Here is a 16095-nt window from a genome sequence, read left to right on the forward strand (position 1 = left end):
GAAGGCTTTTGACCGGATAGACTGGACCTTCGTGGAGACTCTTCTCGAACACAAAGGGTAAGCCTGAAGTGTCTCCATCGTATACTGGCCTTATATAGTACCCCCTTCAGCCCGAATCTGGGTCAATGGAGCCTTGTCGGACTCAGTTAAGATTCGGAATGGCACCCGCCAGGGCTGTCCCCTATCGCCCCTAATCTTTGTACTGTGTATGGAGGCCCTGGCGCGTGCGATACGAATGAACGATAACATCAAGGGTGTCCAGGTCGGCAGGAATGAACATAAATTAGCTCTATATGCAGACGACCTATTGGCATCCATCTCGAGTCCTACTACTTCCCTGCCGTCTTTGATGTTCAAATTCGAGAAATTTGCTCTACTATCTAACTTCAAAATCAACATTACCAAATCTGTAGCCTTAAATATATCTGCCCTATTCAAAATAGTTGACGGTCTTGAAAGGGCCTTTCCTTTTCAATCGCACCCAACACGCATCAAATATTTAGGGGTCTTGTTGACCAGGGATAATTCAAATCTCTTCCAGCTTAATTTTGTACCTCTGCTCGCTAGCTTAAAAGCCTCTGTTTCAAAATGGTCCATACTTAAATTGTCCTGGTTGGGCAGAATTAACACGATAAAAATGAATACCCTCCCCAAAATATTATTTTTACTCCAAGCTCTCCCAATTACAATACCCTCTTCCTTCTTCAAGGAATTACAAAGTATAGTGAGTAAATTTGTCTGAATGAATGGCAGACCTAGAATCTCTCAAGAGTACTTGTCCAAAGTCGAGATAGGGGCGGTTTACAACTCCCTCACTTCCTCAGTTATTACCATTCTGTACACATAACCAGAATTGTGGAGATGTCTAGACCTGTACAATACAAACAGTGGCCGGCTATCGAAGGTCACTCGGTGGGTGTATCCCCCCGGGTCATCCCTTGGCTTCGGAAGATCGCACTGGTACGGCATCCTAGTGTTCCCGCTAGGCTGTTTCAGCGGGGCGCTGCGCCCTGCCCGATTTCTAAAGGGCAAAATGCGCCCTGCCCCTCTAGCAGCGCCCCTCTAAAAGAGCCTGCTGCCTGACTAATGTTGTGCCCGGGGAAGCTCCAGGCACCGCAATCTCGGCGGCGCTAGGCTTCCCCGGCCTTCAGCAGGGCCAGACGGAGGAAGCCCGGGCACGCCCGCTTTGGTGACGCGGCGGCCCGGGCACGCCTCCTCTGGTGACGCGGCGGCCCGGCACGCCTCCTTTGGTGATGCGGCGGCCTGGGACCGCCAACAACGATGACGTCGGCGGGCCCGGTCCACCCCCATCCCGTACAGCGGCGCCCTGCCCCCAAAAATTCCTAGGGGGAACACTACATCCAACTCTGACCCCAACACTCTTGTGCTGGGGCAGGTACAGATGTCTCCACTATTTTAACCCGGGTACATCACTCCTTACTCCTCTAATTAATAACCCTGAATTCCCCCCGGGTTTCAACTTACGAAACCTACCTAGTCGCTTCTCTGTGGACATATCATTCCTTGTTCAGTTAGTGGATAGATCTGGTTTACGTTCCTTTGAGGACTTACTTAAGGATGCTGGTCTCCCGACGGGTCTCTTCTGGTTCTATCTCCAAATTAGACAGTATGTCTCATCCCTTCCTAAACGAAGTCACTGCTGGGAGCAGACTCCCTTCGAGTCGATATTGCTCTCTCAGGAGCCTCCAAAACACTTGATTTCTAAATTCTATCAAATATGCCTGAGTAACCTCCCTTATCCAACGCCTGCATACACAGCAGCTTGGCACAAGGAGCTTGGTCGGGATCTGTCGGAGGACCAGTGGATTCAAATATTTAAATATGTTTTTGCATCCTCCTCATCAATCCAAACACTAGAAACCCAGTATAAGATACTATCGCGTTGGTATAGATGCCCATCCACACTACACAAAATTAATAACGCTATACCGGATCTCTGCTGGAGATGCAATCAACATCCTGGCAACCCTCTACACCATGGTTCTTCAACCTGTGGCCCTCCAGATGTTGTGACGCTACATGTTCCAACATGCTTTGCCACATTTTTTCCTATAAAAGCATGCTAAAACTGTCAGGGCATGCTGGGACATGTAGTTCCACAACATCTGGAGGGCCACAGGTTGAAGATCTGTGCTCTACACATATGGTGGTCCTGCCCAATTATTCAAGAATACTGGGGTCAGATTCATAAAATCTCAGAAAAAATGGCTAACTCCTCTCTCCCCTTTAGCCCGGAATTTTGGTTGCTTAATCTTATGGATACGCCCATTTCCCGATTTTAAGAAATCTCTAATTAGACACCCAATGAACGCAGCTAGGGCGGTCATACCCTGCCATTGGAGAACCAATTTGGCCCCTCCAATTGCACACTGGTTTCGCAGAATAGATCTATACATGTCCATGGAGGATCTGACTTCGTTCCTGAAAGAGTCTCCCCAGACTTTCACTGCTACGTGGTTAAGCTGGCTCACATATAAGGAATCCTCAGATTATTCTCATTATAATACGCCAGGCCAGGTCGTTGAGATGTAGTGGTCACCCTGGGCACAACCCTCGCTCCCCCGCTTATTTAAAGTTATGTTGTGCTTTTATTTTTATTTTCTTTACGGCTTTGGTGGTGAATAAATTATTTGTATCATGTGTGTAAACCACACAGGAGCTATTAATTTGTTTGCTTGATCATCCCCATCCACTTTAAGCCGCTCCTGCCATGCTAATACTGCTTTCACATTGCATGCTTAGACCCTGTATTTAATAACTTTTCTTAAAACAGGTCAGAGAAAGTTAAACCCCTTTCAAATCACATGTGTAAACAGTATATTACAGTTTTTGTACCTTTCACATTGAACCCATTTAACATAGAAAACTGTTGTGGTTGTGGGCAGTGATATCATGATATCCAGGCTATCAACCTCTGTGTTTTCAGTGGAGTAAGTCCTGCCGACTGGAGGCAAGAAATAGTTTGGTGCGGGACCCGCTCGCTACATATGCATGGGGCTGGGGACCCGCTCATTAAATATGCGGTGCACTGGGTCCCGCTCAATACATACCCAGGGGGCGGGGACCTGCTCATTAAATATGCACTGCGCTGGGTCCCACTTATTAGATATGCACAGAGCTGGACCAGCTCAGTTCTTAATGCTGCCTGGGTACTAAATATGGTTCTGAGCCATTCACACTGCATAGTAAACTGCTCAGAACTGTGTAGGATCCTACTTTTTAAACGGTTTTGAAATACCGGTTCTGGAGCTTTCACACTGCAGCTATAACCGTTTCAAAATGTTTTAAAAATGGCAATATTCTGTATTATAGCTGCGGAGTGTAGTGTACACTACAGTTATGTATGCACATGACCAGCTCAAAAGCCCTACTTTACACAGATTTCTGACTGTGCTTCAGGAGGGTGAGAGCAGGAAGCTGCGGTAAGCACAGCCTTAAGGCTGGAACTACAAATAATTGAACTCCCCTCCTATGGAGCCCATTCCCAAAATGATAATCTTGAATGGATATTCTGCAGTCTCAAGTTGTCCTCAAAAAAATGCTTAATATCAGGGCTTTCCTGTAATCCATTAATTACACCAGTTTTTCTTACAAGCTTAAGTCCCAGCTAAACACATTTTCTTAGTATACATTTTGGTGTGTTCAGTACACTCTACCATGTCATCAACTGTAGACATATCTTCGTCTTGGAATGGGATGTGTATTCTTTCATCATTTCAGTTCTATTCCTAAATGATGAAAAAGTGTAAGTTTCTGCAAAGAATAGATGGAATTTGCATTCCATCTATTCAAACATTGAATACCCTCTTAGGGCAGTATTCAATGAGAAAAATTCTCCGTGCATGGCGAGAGATTTTTTTTCTCGCCATGCACTCGCCCTGTTCCGGAGGGCTCGCTGCCACTCCTGCTCCCACTATTCAATGTGGTTAAGACTCGCCGCCACTCGCGGAGAGTCTTAACCCCTGCAGCGGACGAGCGTCCGCGGCAGGGAGCCGGGGGACGGTGGCAGCCAGGGAGATTAAAGTCTCCCTGGCTGCCCCAGAACATATGTGGAGGGAAGGAGGGCTCCCCGGGACCCAGGTAGCACAAGCTGCCCCCCCCTATAGCCAGCGGGGGACCCAGTATTCACTGCACCCGATCATGCATATGTAATGATCGGGTGCAGTGAATATATGAATATCTAATGAGCGGCTCGAGAGCTCCGGCCCCCTGCTGGCTGCTCGGTGTAAAAAAAAAAAATATATTTTTTTTTTTTATATATTTTTTTAAATTAAATATATATTCATGTGCTATAAATAAGCACATGAATAAAAATAACATGCCCCTTCACAGAAAAAAAAATCCAGATTTTTTGACACCAAAATTAAAAAAAAAAAACCTTTTAGTTTAAAAGTTCACATTCCAGTTCTCCATGAAAAGATGGAGAATTGCTACACAGAGACACGGCGAAAATCACTTAAAAAGACGGCGAAAATATCACATTAAATAGGGTGGTTCACGTTTGGAGGGCAAAATGCTCCTTCCAACGCGAAAATAGCACAAACTCGCCATAAAACACGGCAAATTTTTCTCATTGAATACTGTCCTTAATGTCAAATGCTTCTAGTTAGAACAAACAAAAAGGGCATTTAAAAAATTATTACAAAATTATTTTTTTTTATATATTTTGCTACAGTAAGAAATTTTTACTTCCTTCACAAATAATTTGGCAGCTCTCATATTTCTTTTGCTTGCATACTATGTAGCAATGTATGTCTATGAATGCTGAGTTTGTTAGATTATATATTGGTCTCCATTCATTACATTTTTGCTAGTAAAATATTTGTTCTCCTGTACTAGACACGTTGCCTCCTTCTGTGCAGACTACACACACATTCATATTTGTAGATCTTTCTAGTCGTTGCATATGAAAGGCATGCTGAGTGCATGTATATTTCGGGAAACTAGGTTCATTATCTAATTCCTTAATAAACCTTTTACACACGGGAGACTTTCTTTTACATTTTTCTTTTGAAATCACTTGAAGTACTTTTGCAGTTAATTATATATGAAAAGAATTAAGCATGACTGACATCCAAGCTGAGGCTTATATAAAATCTATGCAGAGGAATTTCTCTCCGTTTTACTGTCCTGTTACAAACAAGAATGGCTGTTTACTTTACATCCCACACAAACACACTTTTACTGTATAATGCCTCATACAGGGCATAGTTCCACTAATACTTTACTGTTAAAAAAAAAAAAGTATTGATCTGTGATTCTCTAGAGTTCACGTCTGATTATGAAAAATGCTAGTGTTTAGGTAAAGGAAGTTGTTTTTGTTTGTCCTTGATGGAATTAAAAAAATCAAATCTCCCCAAATTCTATATTGCTTTTCAATTAGAAACTACCAAAATGCAAATAATTTATTTTAAGCAAGTTGTCCACTATTCACATCTAAACTACATCCCAGACCTTGGGAAACTGCAATCTGTGTTTACTTAAGTGAAATGAATTCATCAAGCACCATATTTCTCATTTACAACCAGTGAGTCAGAGGGGATGAATAAACACTTAAGAACCATTGAGTTGGTAGTGGTTTAAGCAACTGCCTTATTGGGCCTACACAAGGTGCAATTTCAGGGCATTTTCTAAGTGATATCACTAGATCGATCAGAATATGCCCCTTCTTCGCACTGTGTGTGTAGAGGCTATAGCAATGTGCATTGATTACTATCAAGCAGCTGGATAGTAATCTCTTAAGATTGGGCAGGGCAGGACCATTGTTCTCACCGGAGATTGACAGATCGCTCAGCACACATCGCTGTGTGCTAATCAATCTTTCTGAGCGATCTAGCATCACTCAGCCACATCTCTGGATGTGTAGGCCCCATTAGTCTGGCATACCTACCAAAATATCCAGCATTTGAGGGGACTGTCCGTCCACATTGCACATTTTTCCAAACCTGAGGAAAGTTGGCAGGTATTGTATGGGAAATTGTTTGGATATATGCTAACTAACTCCAGCCATGGATTTTGCCAGTGCTGGAGAGGAAGAGGGCTCTTTGGGCAAATTATTAGTATAGTCTGCCTTTTCATTGCAATATGGGACCAATTTATTGCTAGGCCTATTTATCAAAATAGCAGCCTGTGCCTTAGAACTTGTATGTGGTGGATTTGAAACATACTTAGCAGCAAATTATCATCAAACTCATGCCAGCTGCTCCGGTGTTACTGGACATGCATGGCAGTGGGCGGTATTCAATGTGGATTTTGGCGATGTGCAGCGAATCCTGTTTAGGATTCGCTGCACATTCGCCACGTTCCGGAGCCTCGCCGGCTCCGGTATTCAACAAATCCGGGGCTCACTGCCCCTGACCGGCGAGTTTGAGCTCCTGCGGCGAACGCCGCAGGGAGCCTGAGGACGGTGGCAGGCAGGGAGATGGAAGTCTCCCTGCCTGCCCCAGAACATTTGTGGGGGGGAGGTGGGCTCCCCGGGTGCCAGGCAGCACAGGCTGCCCCCCGGGGGTGCCAGCAGGGGGCCGCGTATATTCACTACACCCGATCATGAATATGTAATGATCGGGTGAAGTGAATATATGAATATCTAATGAGTGGCTCGGCTCCGGCCCCCTGCTGGATGGTCTGTGTAAAAAATAAAAAATATATATATATTTTTTAATTAAATATATATTCATGTGCTTACAGCACATGAATAAAAATAGCATGCCCCTCTTCAGAATAAAATTCCAGATTTTTTGACACCAATTGTAAAAAAACAAAACACTTTATTTTAAAAGTTCACATTCCATTTCACCATAAAAAGATAGCGATTGCTACTCGGTGAATCATGGCGAAAAAAAACCTTGAAATGTATTCGCCATCTGGTCATTGAATAGGGTGATTCACCGTTTTAGTCAGAAATTCGCCTTACAGCACAAAATCTCCATAAAAACCTGGCGAATCAGCCTCATTGAATACCGCCCATAGACCGCACATGTACTCTGTGAGGGCCAAAACAGTTGGATGAATACCGTTGATGTCTTTTCACATGTAAAATTTTCCAATTGTTCGTACTGTGAAGATAGTTTACTAGCAAGGTCATTCTCCATAAATGTGTTTTTGTAGAGCTTGATAAATCGCACAACCACAATGTCCCCATGGATCTTATCTGCATGTCTCCTGCATTACTACCTTCATAAATAGGCAGATCACTTACAATTTTGTTAATCATGCGTAAACTATTGTTTTCATCTAATTAGTGAAGTCTGTGACCTATCATTTGATAATTTAGTTGATTTAAATTGATATTGTTTTAAAACCAGATGCCTTTCTAGAGTTTACAAACACATGTAAGCTCTGGCAAACCATTTCATGGTAATATAAAATCCTCTTATGGGCGCTATCAGAAGGGAGGAAGAAAAATGCCTGGCTGTCCGATTATAAAATAACTTAATAGATCGTGCTTTTATTTCTTTACACTTGTTTTCTACTGCTATTCTCTCACCCAACCACCAGTTGCTCTTTGACGTGTGCAGATAATAAAACGTTATTGCTGAATCATTATTAATCATCTAGTCCACTGAGCAGGAATCTGTTCCCCACGTGAGGGAATTGCAATGTATAAATGGATTCTGCATTATGTAACAATGTAAGTCTGAGTAATGGATTCCAATTCTACTCTTAAGATGCATTGCTCTGAGCCCATAGCAATACTCTTGATAGTATCGGGAAATGAAAGATTTAACCAATGTTAACTTCATTGAAATCCCTTAGGGTTCTATTTATCATGCACATTTTGTACTCATTAATGAGCATGTTTCCACAGAATCACGTCCGGATTTCACTACAATTGCAGCATCTTGCTGTGTTTTTTTGTCAGTATTAAGTACTGTCTATATAAAATTTACATAAAAGTGTATATTTCAGGAACGCTAAGTGAAGAACTACAAATATAATATGTATAGGTCTCCTAGAGGAATATGTAAAGTCTCCAAATACCTTTTTAAAAAGAGGCAGGAAAAATCAATATATTGTATTTAGTTATAGGACAAAAGATTTTAATGTTTTTAAATAAAAAATGTTGATGTTTAATAGAGATAGTGGTCTGTTTTTACTCATCAAGGTTTTATTTACATATTGTAGTACTTCACTTGCACAGGGACCAATTGCTCAAAGTGTGACTAACCCTATTTATTGCATGCACAGTGAAAATCTGGTCCTCATGAAAACTTGTGGTCATTTGTTATGACAGGTAACTCTCCACTACTAAGGGGAGGGGCTTTTTCTAGGCTTATGGCCATGCTAGAGAAATGGTTAATTCTTTCTGGCTGCTACACTACAGGTTTGAACCCCAACAATTGAACATTTGACACGAAGTGCTGGATTTTTTTTTTTTTGTATATATTGAACATTCTAATTGTGTGGGTGTATGTGGCATTTCTCGGCTACATAGAAGCTGATTGGTCATTATTGGCATCTCGTTCCCACTGCGTGATAAATTATCCCCTACGTGTATGTTGTCTGAATACATTCAACCATCCAATGCATGTGTCACCAAAGCGCTGCTGCAAACCCAAGAGTGGCCTATCTTTCTTAGAAAATAGTTGTACATGATGTCGGATGAAACCGATAAGGAATGAGGAAAGCCTAGTTCTGCTCAAGTTATTTGAAGAGATTGTCATTGTACAAGTTATATGGTAAGGATTGATGTCCTGTGTGAGTCATTTTGAGAAATGTGTATGTCAGTGAGGCAGGGTTGGGCTGCTTTCAGTAAACAGTGTCTGTAATGCTGGCCACACATCAGACCAACTTTCCTCCAACCATCCAACTAGTTGCTTGAATGGAATAAAAATATGGTACTGGATGGTAGCAAATGTAATATTTCCTTCCGAAATTTGCTCCCAAAATCTGGAAAATGACAAACTGTCGCTCAGACACGGGGGGAGTTTCTCTAAAACTTGCCGCCCGCCTTTGCCACCCACCGCAATCATAATTATCTCATATGTTCTAACATATGCGATAATTATAGCAAAGGACCTCTCTTGCTGTCCTTTGCGGTGAGAGTCGCCAGGTCCCGCCGGCTCCCCCCTCCCTCCCACACCCGGCGCTGCTGCGCCGGGCTGTGTCTGGGCGGCTCTGTGCTGCCCGGACACAGGTGAGGGGGCAATGTGGGGGGTCCGTGCGGGGCGGCGGTGGGTTCGCGTTAGAAGCCCATTGGCTTCTATGGGGCATCGCCAGATTTTTCTGGCAATGCCCCCCGCCGGGTAACCCGGCGGGGGATGCTTAGAGCATCCCGAAATGCGGTAAAAACCCAGATAACGGGGTTTTTACCGCATTTTTACCTTAGAGAATCTCCCCCATGGTATTGTAGTTGAATCTGTTTGATTTAAACAATTTGACTGAATGTTTTTGTCCGTGTACCTTATTTTTATTCCATCCAAGCAACTAGTTGGATGGTTGGAGGAAAGTTGGTCTGATGTGCGGCCAGCATAAGTGATGCTATTGTATACACTTGTGGAGTGATACAGCTGTGGCTCTAAAGGTATTTAGTGCTGGGAGATATTTTAATGATACTCTTATTCTAGAGCATTTGTGGTAGCAACTCTGTCGGTATTACAATAAGTGTTGCCATCTCATCTGAACAGAACTGCAAAAAAGGAAAATAAAGTTTCTATTTTCAATTGGTGCAATAAAGTTTTTTTTTTTTTTTATGTAAGTTATTTTTTAATTATAATTAAAATGTAATCATGTTTGATTTTATATTTTTACAATGTGGTATATGAACCAGTTTTTGTCCTTCGTCAGTATAGATTGGTGCAGTACCTTTGCGACTGTAATAGCGATATTCAATCATTGCCGTGCAATGATTCGTGGATCAGTACTCAATCACTGGTGTGTTTTCAGGTTTTTGAGTACATTTTCCCCCATGCCATTTAACTTTTTTATTTTTGGGTGACACCTGACCCAAAAGTGCCTGCAAATTCTCCAAACAAGTAGATCTGCGTAAAATTTGCCAATCCACAGTGTTTCTGCCCATGCAGAATTTTTTGCCCAGGCCAAAAATTTGGGACTGCGATTGAATAGGGCAAATCTAATTCTCACTAATTTTTGGAAAATTGCAGATGTGTCACCTGTTTGGCATGGATTGAATACCCCCTAAGGAGGTAATTCAGTATATTGCGAGATGCCATTTGAATGGGGACACATTGCCACTACACAGAATATACTTTGCACCCCCATATGGTGTGCAGTATTAACCCTTTTCCATCTGCAAGCCAGGTTGCAACCGGGATTTTGTACCCGGCTCCAACCTTGGTGCAACCCGGTTTGTGAACCCAGTTACACTGGAGTCCCCACCTGGAATAATGCTGGGCGGGTAACGTCATCGGGAGGTAGGGTCGGGGAGGTGCTGGGAGATGAGAGCATCTCCCTGTGCCGGCTTTTGCATTGTAGTGAACGGGACCCAAGTCTCCTCGACCCAGATTACCCATTTACATTAAACAGTGACCCAGGTTGAACCAGTGTTCAACCCTGCTCCGCTACCTGGGTAGAAATAATGGGTCTCCGACCTGGGTTATTTCAACCCGGGATTTCCACTTGCCTAAAATCCCGGGTTTTGTGTGCTCCCTTGCAAAAACCCGGGATATTTAGGCTAGTGGAAAAGGGGTATAAATAAGATGTTTATTTACAGCAGGGCTAGCCAACTTCAGTCCCCGAGAGCTACCAACAGTTAAAGTTTTCCAGATCTCCTCACAGGAGTGAAGTAATTAGCTCTACCTGTGGATCTTTTAAAACATGTCAGTGAGTAAATACTACACCTGTGAAGCTGCTAGGTGGGCTGGAAAACGCAAACTGTTGGTAGCTCTCGAGGACTGGAGTTGGCTACCCCGCTCTAGAGTATAAGTGATGTGCGCGACCACACATCCTATCATATCCTAACATCACTTTAATTAAATGACAACATATAACAGGTGTGATCTGAATAGTATGTCATGCAAACATCATGTACACTTTAACATCCATTTTAACAATGTATTTTATGTGCAGCAGACATTCCCCATTAGACATTCTGCAGAAACCAATACCCGCCTTGTGTATGGTGGGGAAAATAAAGTCCTATAGATTGTAAGCCTGCAACAGGGATCTCCAACCTCTGTCTGTCTGTTTTACCCAGTTTGTTCTTTAGTGTTGTCAAAATTTGTAAAGCGTAGTGAGTACTTGTTTCCTAGCACGGCCACAACGATCATGATCGTGGGCATCGTGAGGAAAAATCGGGGGCATCGCGGTCATCGCAAGCACTAAAAAATCGGGTGCGATGCCCGCGATTTCCCCATAGGGAACAATGTTAAATGCCTCAATTTAGCCGCGATGCCCCCGATTTCCCATAGGAAACAATGTTAAATGGGTCAATTTACCCAAATCATCATAGGGAACAATGTTAAATGGGCCATAAACCCCCCAAAACACCCCTGAACAGTGAAATGTCCCCCCAAAAGTATTTTACGCCACCCCACGATCAACGCGAACCCGAAGCGTGGCGAGCGCAGCGGTACGCGTCCTCCGACCTTTTCATACCCCCACTATCCACGTCGGCGTGGAGTTGAGAATAGAATAGTGTGGCGAGCGCAGCGAGGGGACGCGGATACCTGTGAAGCCCGCGAAGGGACGCGTTTACCTGTGAAGGTATCCGCGTCCCCTCGCGGGGCTCGCTGCGCTCACCACGCTTCGGGCTCAGTGGCTCGCTACGCTCGCCACACTATTCTATTCTCAACTCCACGCCGACGTGGATAGTGGGGGTATGAAAAGGTCGGAGGACGCGTACCGCCGCCCCTCGCGGGCTCGCTGCGCTCGCCACGCTTCGGGTTCGCGTTGATCGTGGGGTGGCGTAAAGTACTTTTGGGGGGACATTTCACTGTTCTGGGGTGTTTTGGGGGCTTTCTGGCCCATTTACCATTGTTCCCTATGATGATTTGGTGAAATTGAGGTATTTAACATTGTTCCCTATGAGAAATCGGGGGCATCGCGGGTACATTGAGCCATTTAACATTGTTTCCTATGGGGAAATCGTGGGCATCGCGTCTGGACCATTTAAGGCTTTTTTAGCCGCATACGACGCGACCGACGCGATTTTGACTATTTTCAATGCATTTCAATGGGAAAATCGGGGGCATCGCGTCGGTCGCGTCGTATACCACTAAAAATGACAAACGATGCCCGCGATTGTGGCCGTGCTAGGAAACAAGTCCCGCGTAGTGGAATCTTCTGCGCTATATAAGTAACTGTAAATAATTAATATGGACACAAATACATATTGTGTGCCCTAATAACCAAACTATATGCAGGAATATCCCCCCATCCCCTGAGCAGAGGCAAGCAGGTGTAAATGGCATGGTCGAATCCTGCAAACCTGGTTGGTTGCATATGCATGCCGCCACTTTTTCTGGACATTCAAGAGATATTTGACTACATGTGATGGCTGGCGTTACCCCTGTAATGTACTACTTGATTTCCCTATAAGAATGCCAGATTGACTATATTTATATTCATTTTAAATGCATACTTTTGTACTACTACTGTAATCTGTTTAATTTTGTTTCTTGCAACTAAAAGCTCCAAATTGCTGAATAAAACAGTTAGAATGTACTTTTTTTTTTTTTACAATGCTTCTATCTGTATTTTAAAGGGTGTTTTTTTTTTTTTTTTTTAATATGGCTTAGTTAATGCTGTTCTCCCGTTTTTTATTCACATTCTCACACAAAAACAAAACTACAGTTCTCATCTCTTTTTTTTTTTTCTCTCTTCTTCTTACTTAGATTTAATACAAGCTACCAATGAGACAAATGTGAACATCCCTCAAATGGCAGACACATTGTTTGAACGAGCTACAAATAGCAGCTGGGTGGTTGTGTTTAAAGCATTAGTCACAACTCATCATCTAATGGTCCACGGTAATGAGGTGAGTCACAATTATTGTAGCCGAGTTAAATATTTTGTAAGAATAATTCATGAGAAATGCGTAGACTGCATGAAAACAAACTTGCATTTTAGTGTTGCTATGTTTCATAATCTTTCTTGAAGTGATCTCAAATTCTAAATGAAGAGCTAACGAAGAACACAAACATGAAAAATTAATACTTAATGTAATGCAGTTTACAAGAGTTAGTAAAGAGCAAGTAAATAGTTTTATAGTTTTGTGCAAGCCCTCAATGTAATATGTTTCTGCACTGATCAACCCATTCAGTGATCTTTACAATTTAAATTGAAATTCTGCTGTTTTTTTGGATTTTGCCTTTTACACTTGTTAATCCCATGTCGTGGCATGCATCTTTACATTTTCCCCATTTCACTTGTATTGATGTGAGCTGCAGAATAGTTCCTTGGCCAAAGCAAAATCCTATATCAAGTCCAATATAATAAAATTCAGAACAAATCATTCTAAAACATCTAAGGAGTATATTCAGTCTCCCCATAAAGGCAGGTATACATAAAATCCCCTGAATAACACTCTTTGTTTGAAGCAGGTTTTTTTTTAAGTGTGTCCTATTCCTACATCTTTTTTTATGAGTTTTATTTCAATTCCTCCAGAGAATAAAAAAACCTTCCCATTGTAGAGTTTGTTATGAGAGCCATTTGCCTTGTATTAATTTGGGAAAGGTGAATTAATTCTGCATAAATAAAAAAATTTTTTTTGGTGGTGTTAACTTTGAATGCAAAAATCTGTGAGAGATGCACAAAATATCAGCTAAAAATGCCAATATCTCTGAGAGCGCTGCTCAAACTGCCAGTGCCGCTAATATTTGTTATATAAATACAAATAAAGATTATGTAAACAAAAGATTATATTCTTTATATAAAGTAAACATTACAGGTGTGAATAAAGTTTGCTTGGAAATTTTCACACCAATTTTGACAAATTCACTTGGCACTCAAAGGGTTAATAAAGAGAAATACACACTTACATTAAATTCACTTTCTTGCATGCAATCTACTCAAAATTAAATTGCATCTCCTCATACAGCAAAACCAAACTAATTCTATCCCCAGGAAATTAAGCCTTGTGAACAAGTTATATCCTCTGTGGTTACTGCATATAAGAAGGGTGTGCAATATGTTTCTGGATGCACAAAAAGTATTAAGGGGCATACACACTTTGTGATATGATTACCAATATGGACTATATAGCCAATATCTGTAGAAAACATATTAAAAAAACATATTACATTGTGTGTATACAGCTTGTGATGCCGATGTGCACCACCGTGGAGTTGGTATCACAAGAAAAAATAGACTTTGCAGGCAGCTCAATTTTTACTAGCGTACCGTCTATTTCTAGTATAGTCAAAATCGCAGTGTGAATGCACCTTTTTATGTTTTGAAAGGGAATACTAAATTTTTTCAGAGTATATTAAAAATTGCATGTGCTGAAACCCCTTGGCTGAAACAGCTGGACCAGTCCGAAGCAGATATGTTTTCTACATGCTGGATGAAGACCTCCAAAATAAACTTAAAACAAATCCAATGCGTTTTTTATACTTGATTCGTGGGAACATGACAGATTACCAAAATCCTGGCTGTATGCATAGGCTTGAAAAGCCACCACTTTTACTGGACTTGTGGGCAGTGCATTGTTGCGAGTTCTTGGACTGCTCATGGAATCCCAAGTGATGGTGCGCAGCTGCATGAGTGGTATGGTAGCTACTTGCCCTTTTTATTGTCCACAATAACAGATACCATTTTTGTCCTTGCTGCTTTCCTGTCAGAGTTGGAGGTGCACCAACACAGAAGATCAACTTCACTTGGCTGACTAGTCTTGGGGTTAAAACTGTAGAACCAGGATTTTTTTTTTTTACCAAAGATGATCTCCCAGACAAAGTTTGAGGGACTGTTCTCAAACCTGGCCAGCATTTTGCCACACCAAGTCACCCAATCCTCCTGCTCTTTAATCAGCTGATTTTGCATCTGGCGTGCAGAAACTGTGCTCCGGCTCAAGCTTTTCATGGAGTATAAAGTGGATGGATTCCGATGAGATGCCTTTCTGCTTCTCTAACTGGGCCTGACATCAAACACAACTGTTGGCTGCAACCTTGTCCACTGCGATGGTGGATACAAATCGGCAACATTGGTACTTGTGTTCAAGGGACCGTATTCTGCAAACGACATAAATGGTGGTTTTGGATGTTGCTTCATTCCCAAAAGCAGCTCAGTCAGTCAGAAATTTCCTGTGGTCACAGACATCTCATCATGAAAGATCATGGCTGTCCAGTGGCCTCTAAGCTCCATAATGAGTTTTTGAAGAAAGTGAACATGCCGATTTCTTTGGTGTGTAGTGCTGCATACTGTATATACCATTCTGTGCCTTGACAATTAGTCAGTGATTACAGTTCTCATCCAGACAGTCAGATTGGGTCCACTCTGCCTATGCGCTGCACATCCAGAAACTTATTGCATACCACTTATGTAACTGCTGATCTATTTTCTTGAATGACACCAGTCCAAAAAGTGCCAACATAGGTTTAACAGCGATGGAATTAAATTTTTTACTAATCTAACTTTTTTAACTAATACTAACTAATACTATTTGTCTTTTTAAAGTGTACATTTAAAAAAAATAATACAGAAGCTGGAAGATTGTACTACATAACGTTGGTGTTTACGAAGAGTTTTTGGCAACCCCCTGTGGGTTTCACATCGACTCCCCAATGCCTGTTTTAGGTAGTTTACTCTTCTTCCCAGTTTCCCTGAAACTTTTTTAAGCCCTGTGAAATTATAATTTTTTTCTTTTATATGGCACCACAAGGTTTCCACAGTGCCTAACTAAATACATAAATAAACAAAAACAAATTTAAATAATGAATTACAATACAAGGCAATTTAGGACAAGTACATGGTAAACAAAGACCATTTTATCAGGGGACAGGACACAATTAAAAAAATATATTCTGTACATGTTTCCTAGAACGGCGCCCATGATTTTCATCTTATGCCATCGTTTTGATCGCATCGCATGCAACCCGATCTCATGAGATGCAATCAAAACTATTTTTTTTATTGTACAGGCACCCTGATGAGTAATAACTATGTTAAATGCACCCC

At 42.0% G+C, this 16095-nt stretch overlaps 1 protein-coding gene across 2 annotated transcripts in view; it reads left to right on the plus strand.

Moving 5' to 3' along the window:
* SNAP91 (synaptosome associated protein 91) overlaps window positions 1–16095 on the plus strand; it is a 163481-nt gene that overhangs the window by 33011 nt on the left and 114375 nt on the right. For both annotated transcript variants that reach the window (XM_083177128.1, XM_083177127.1), the window contains exon 3: window positions 12816–12958. In XM_083177128.1, coding sequence (XP_083033254.1) covers window positions 12816–12958 — 143 coding nt within the window. The remainder of the gene's footprint in view (window positions 1–12815; window positions 12959–16095) is intronic.

Source organism: Crinia signifera, chromosome 3, assembly GCF_055691185.1.
Source record: "Crinia signifera chromosome 3, ASM5569118v1, whole genome shotgun sequence".
Lineage (NCBI taxonomy): Eukaryota > Metazoa > Chordata > Amphibia > Anura > Myobatrachidae > Crinia > Crinia signifera.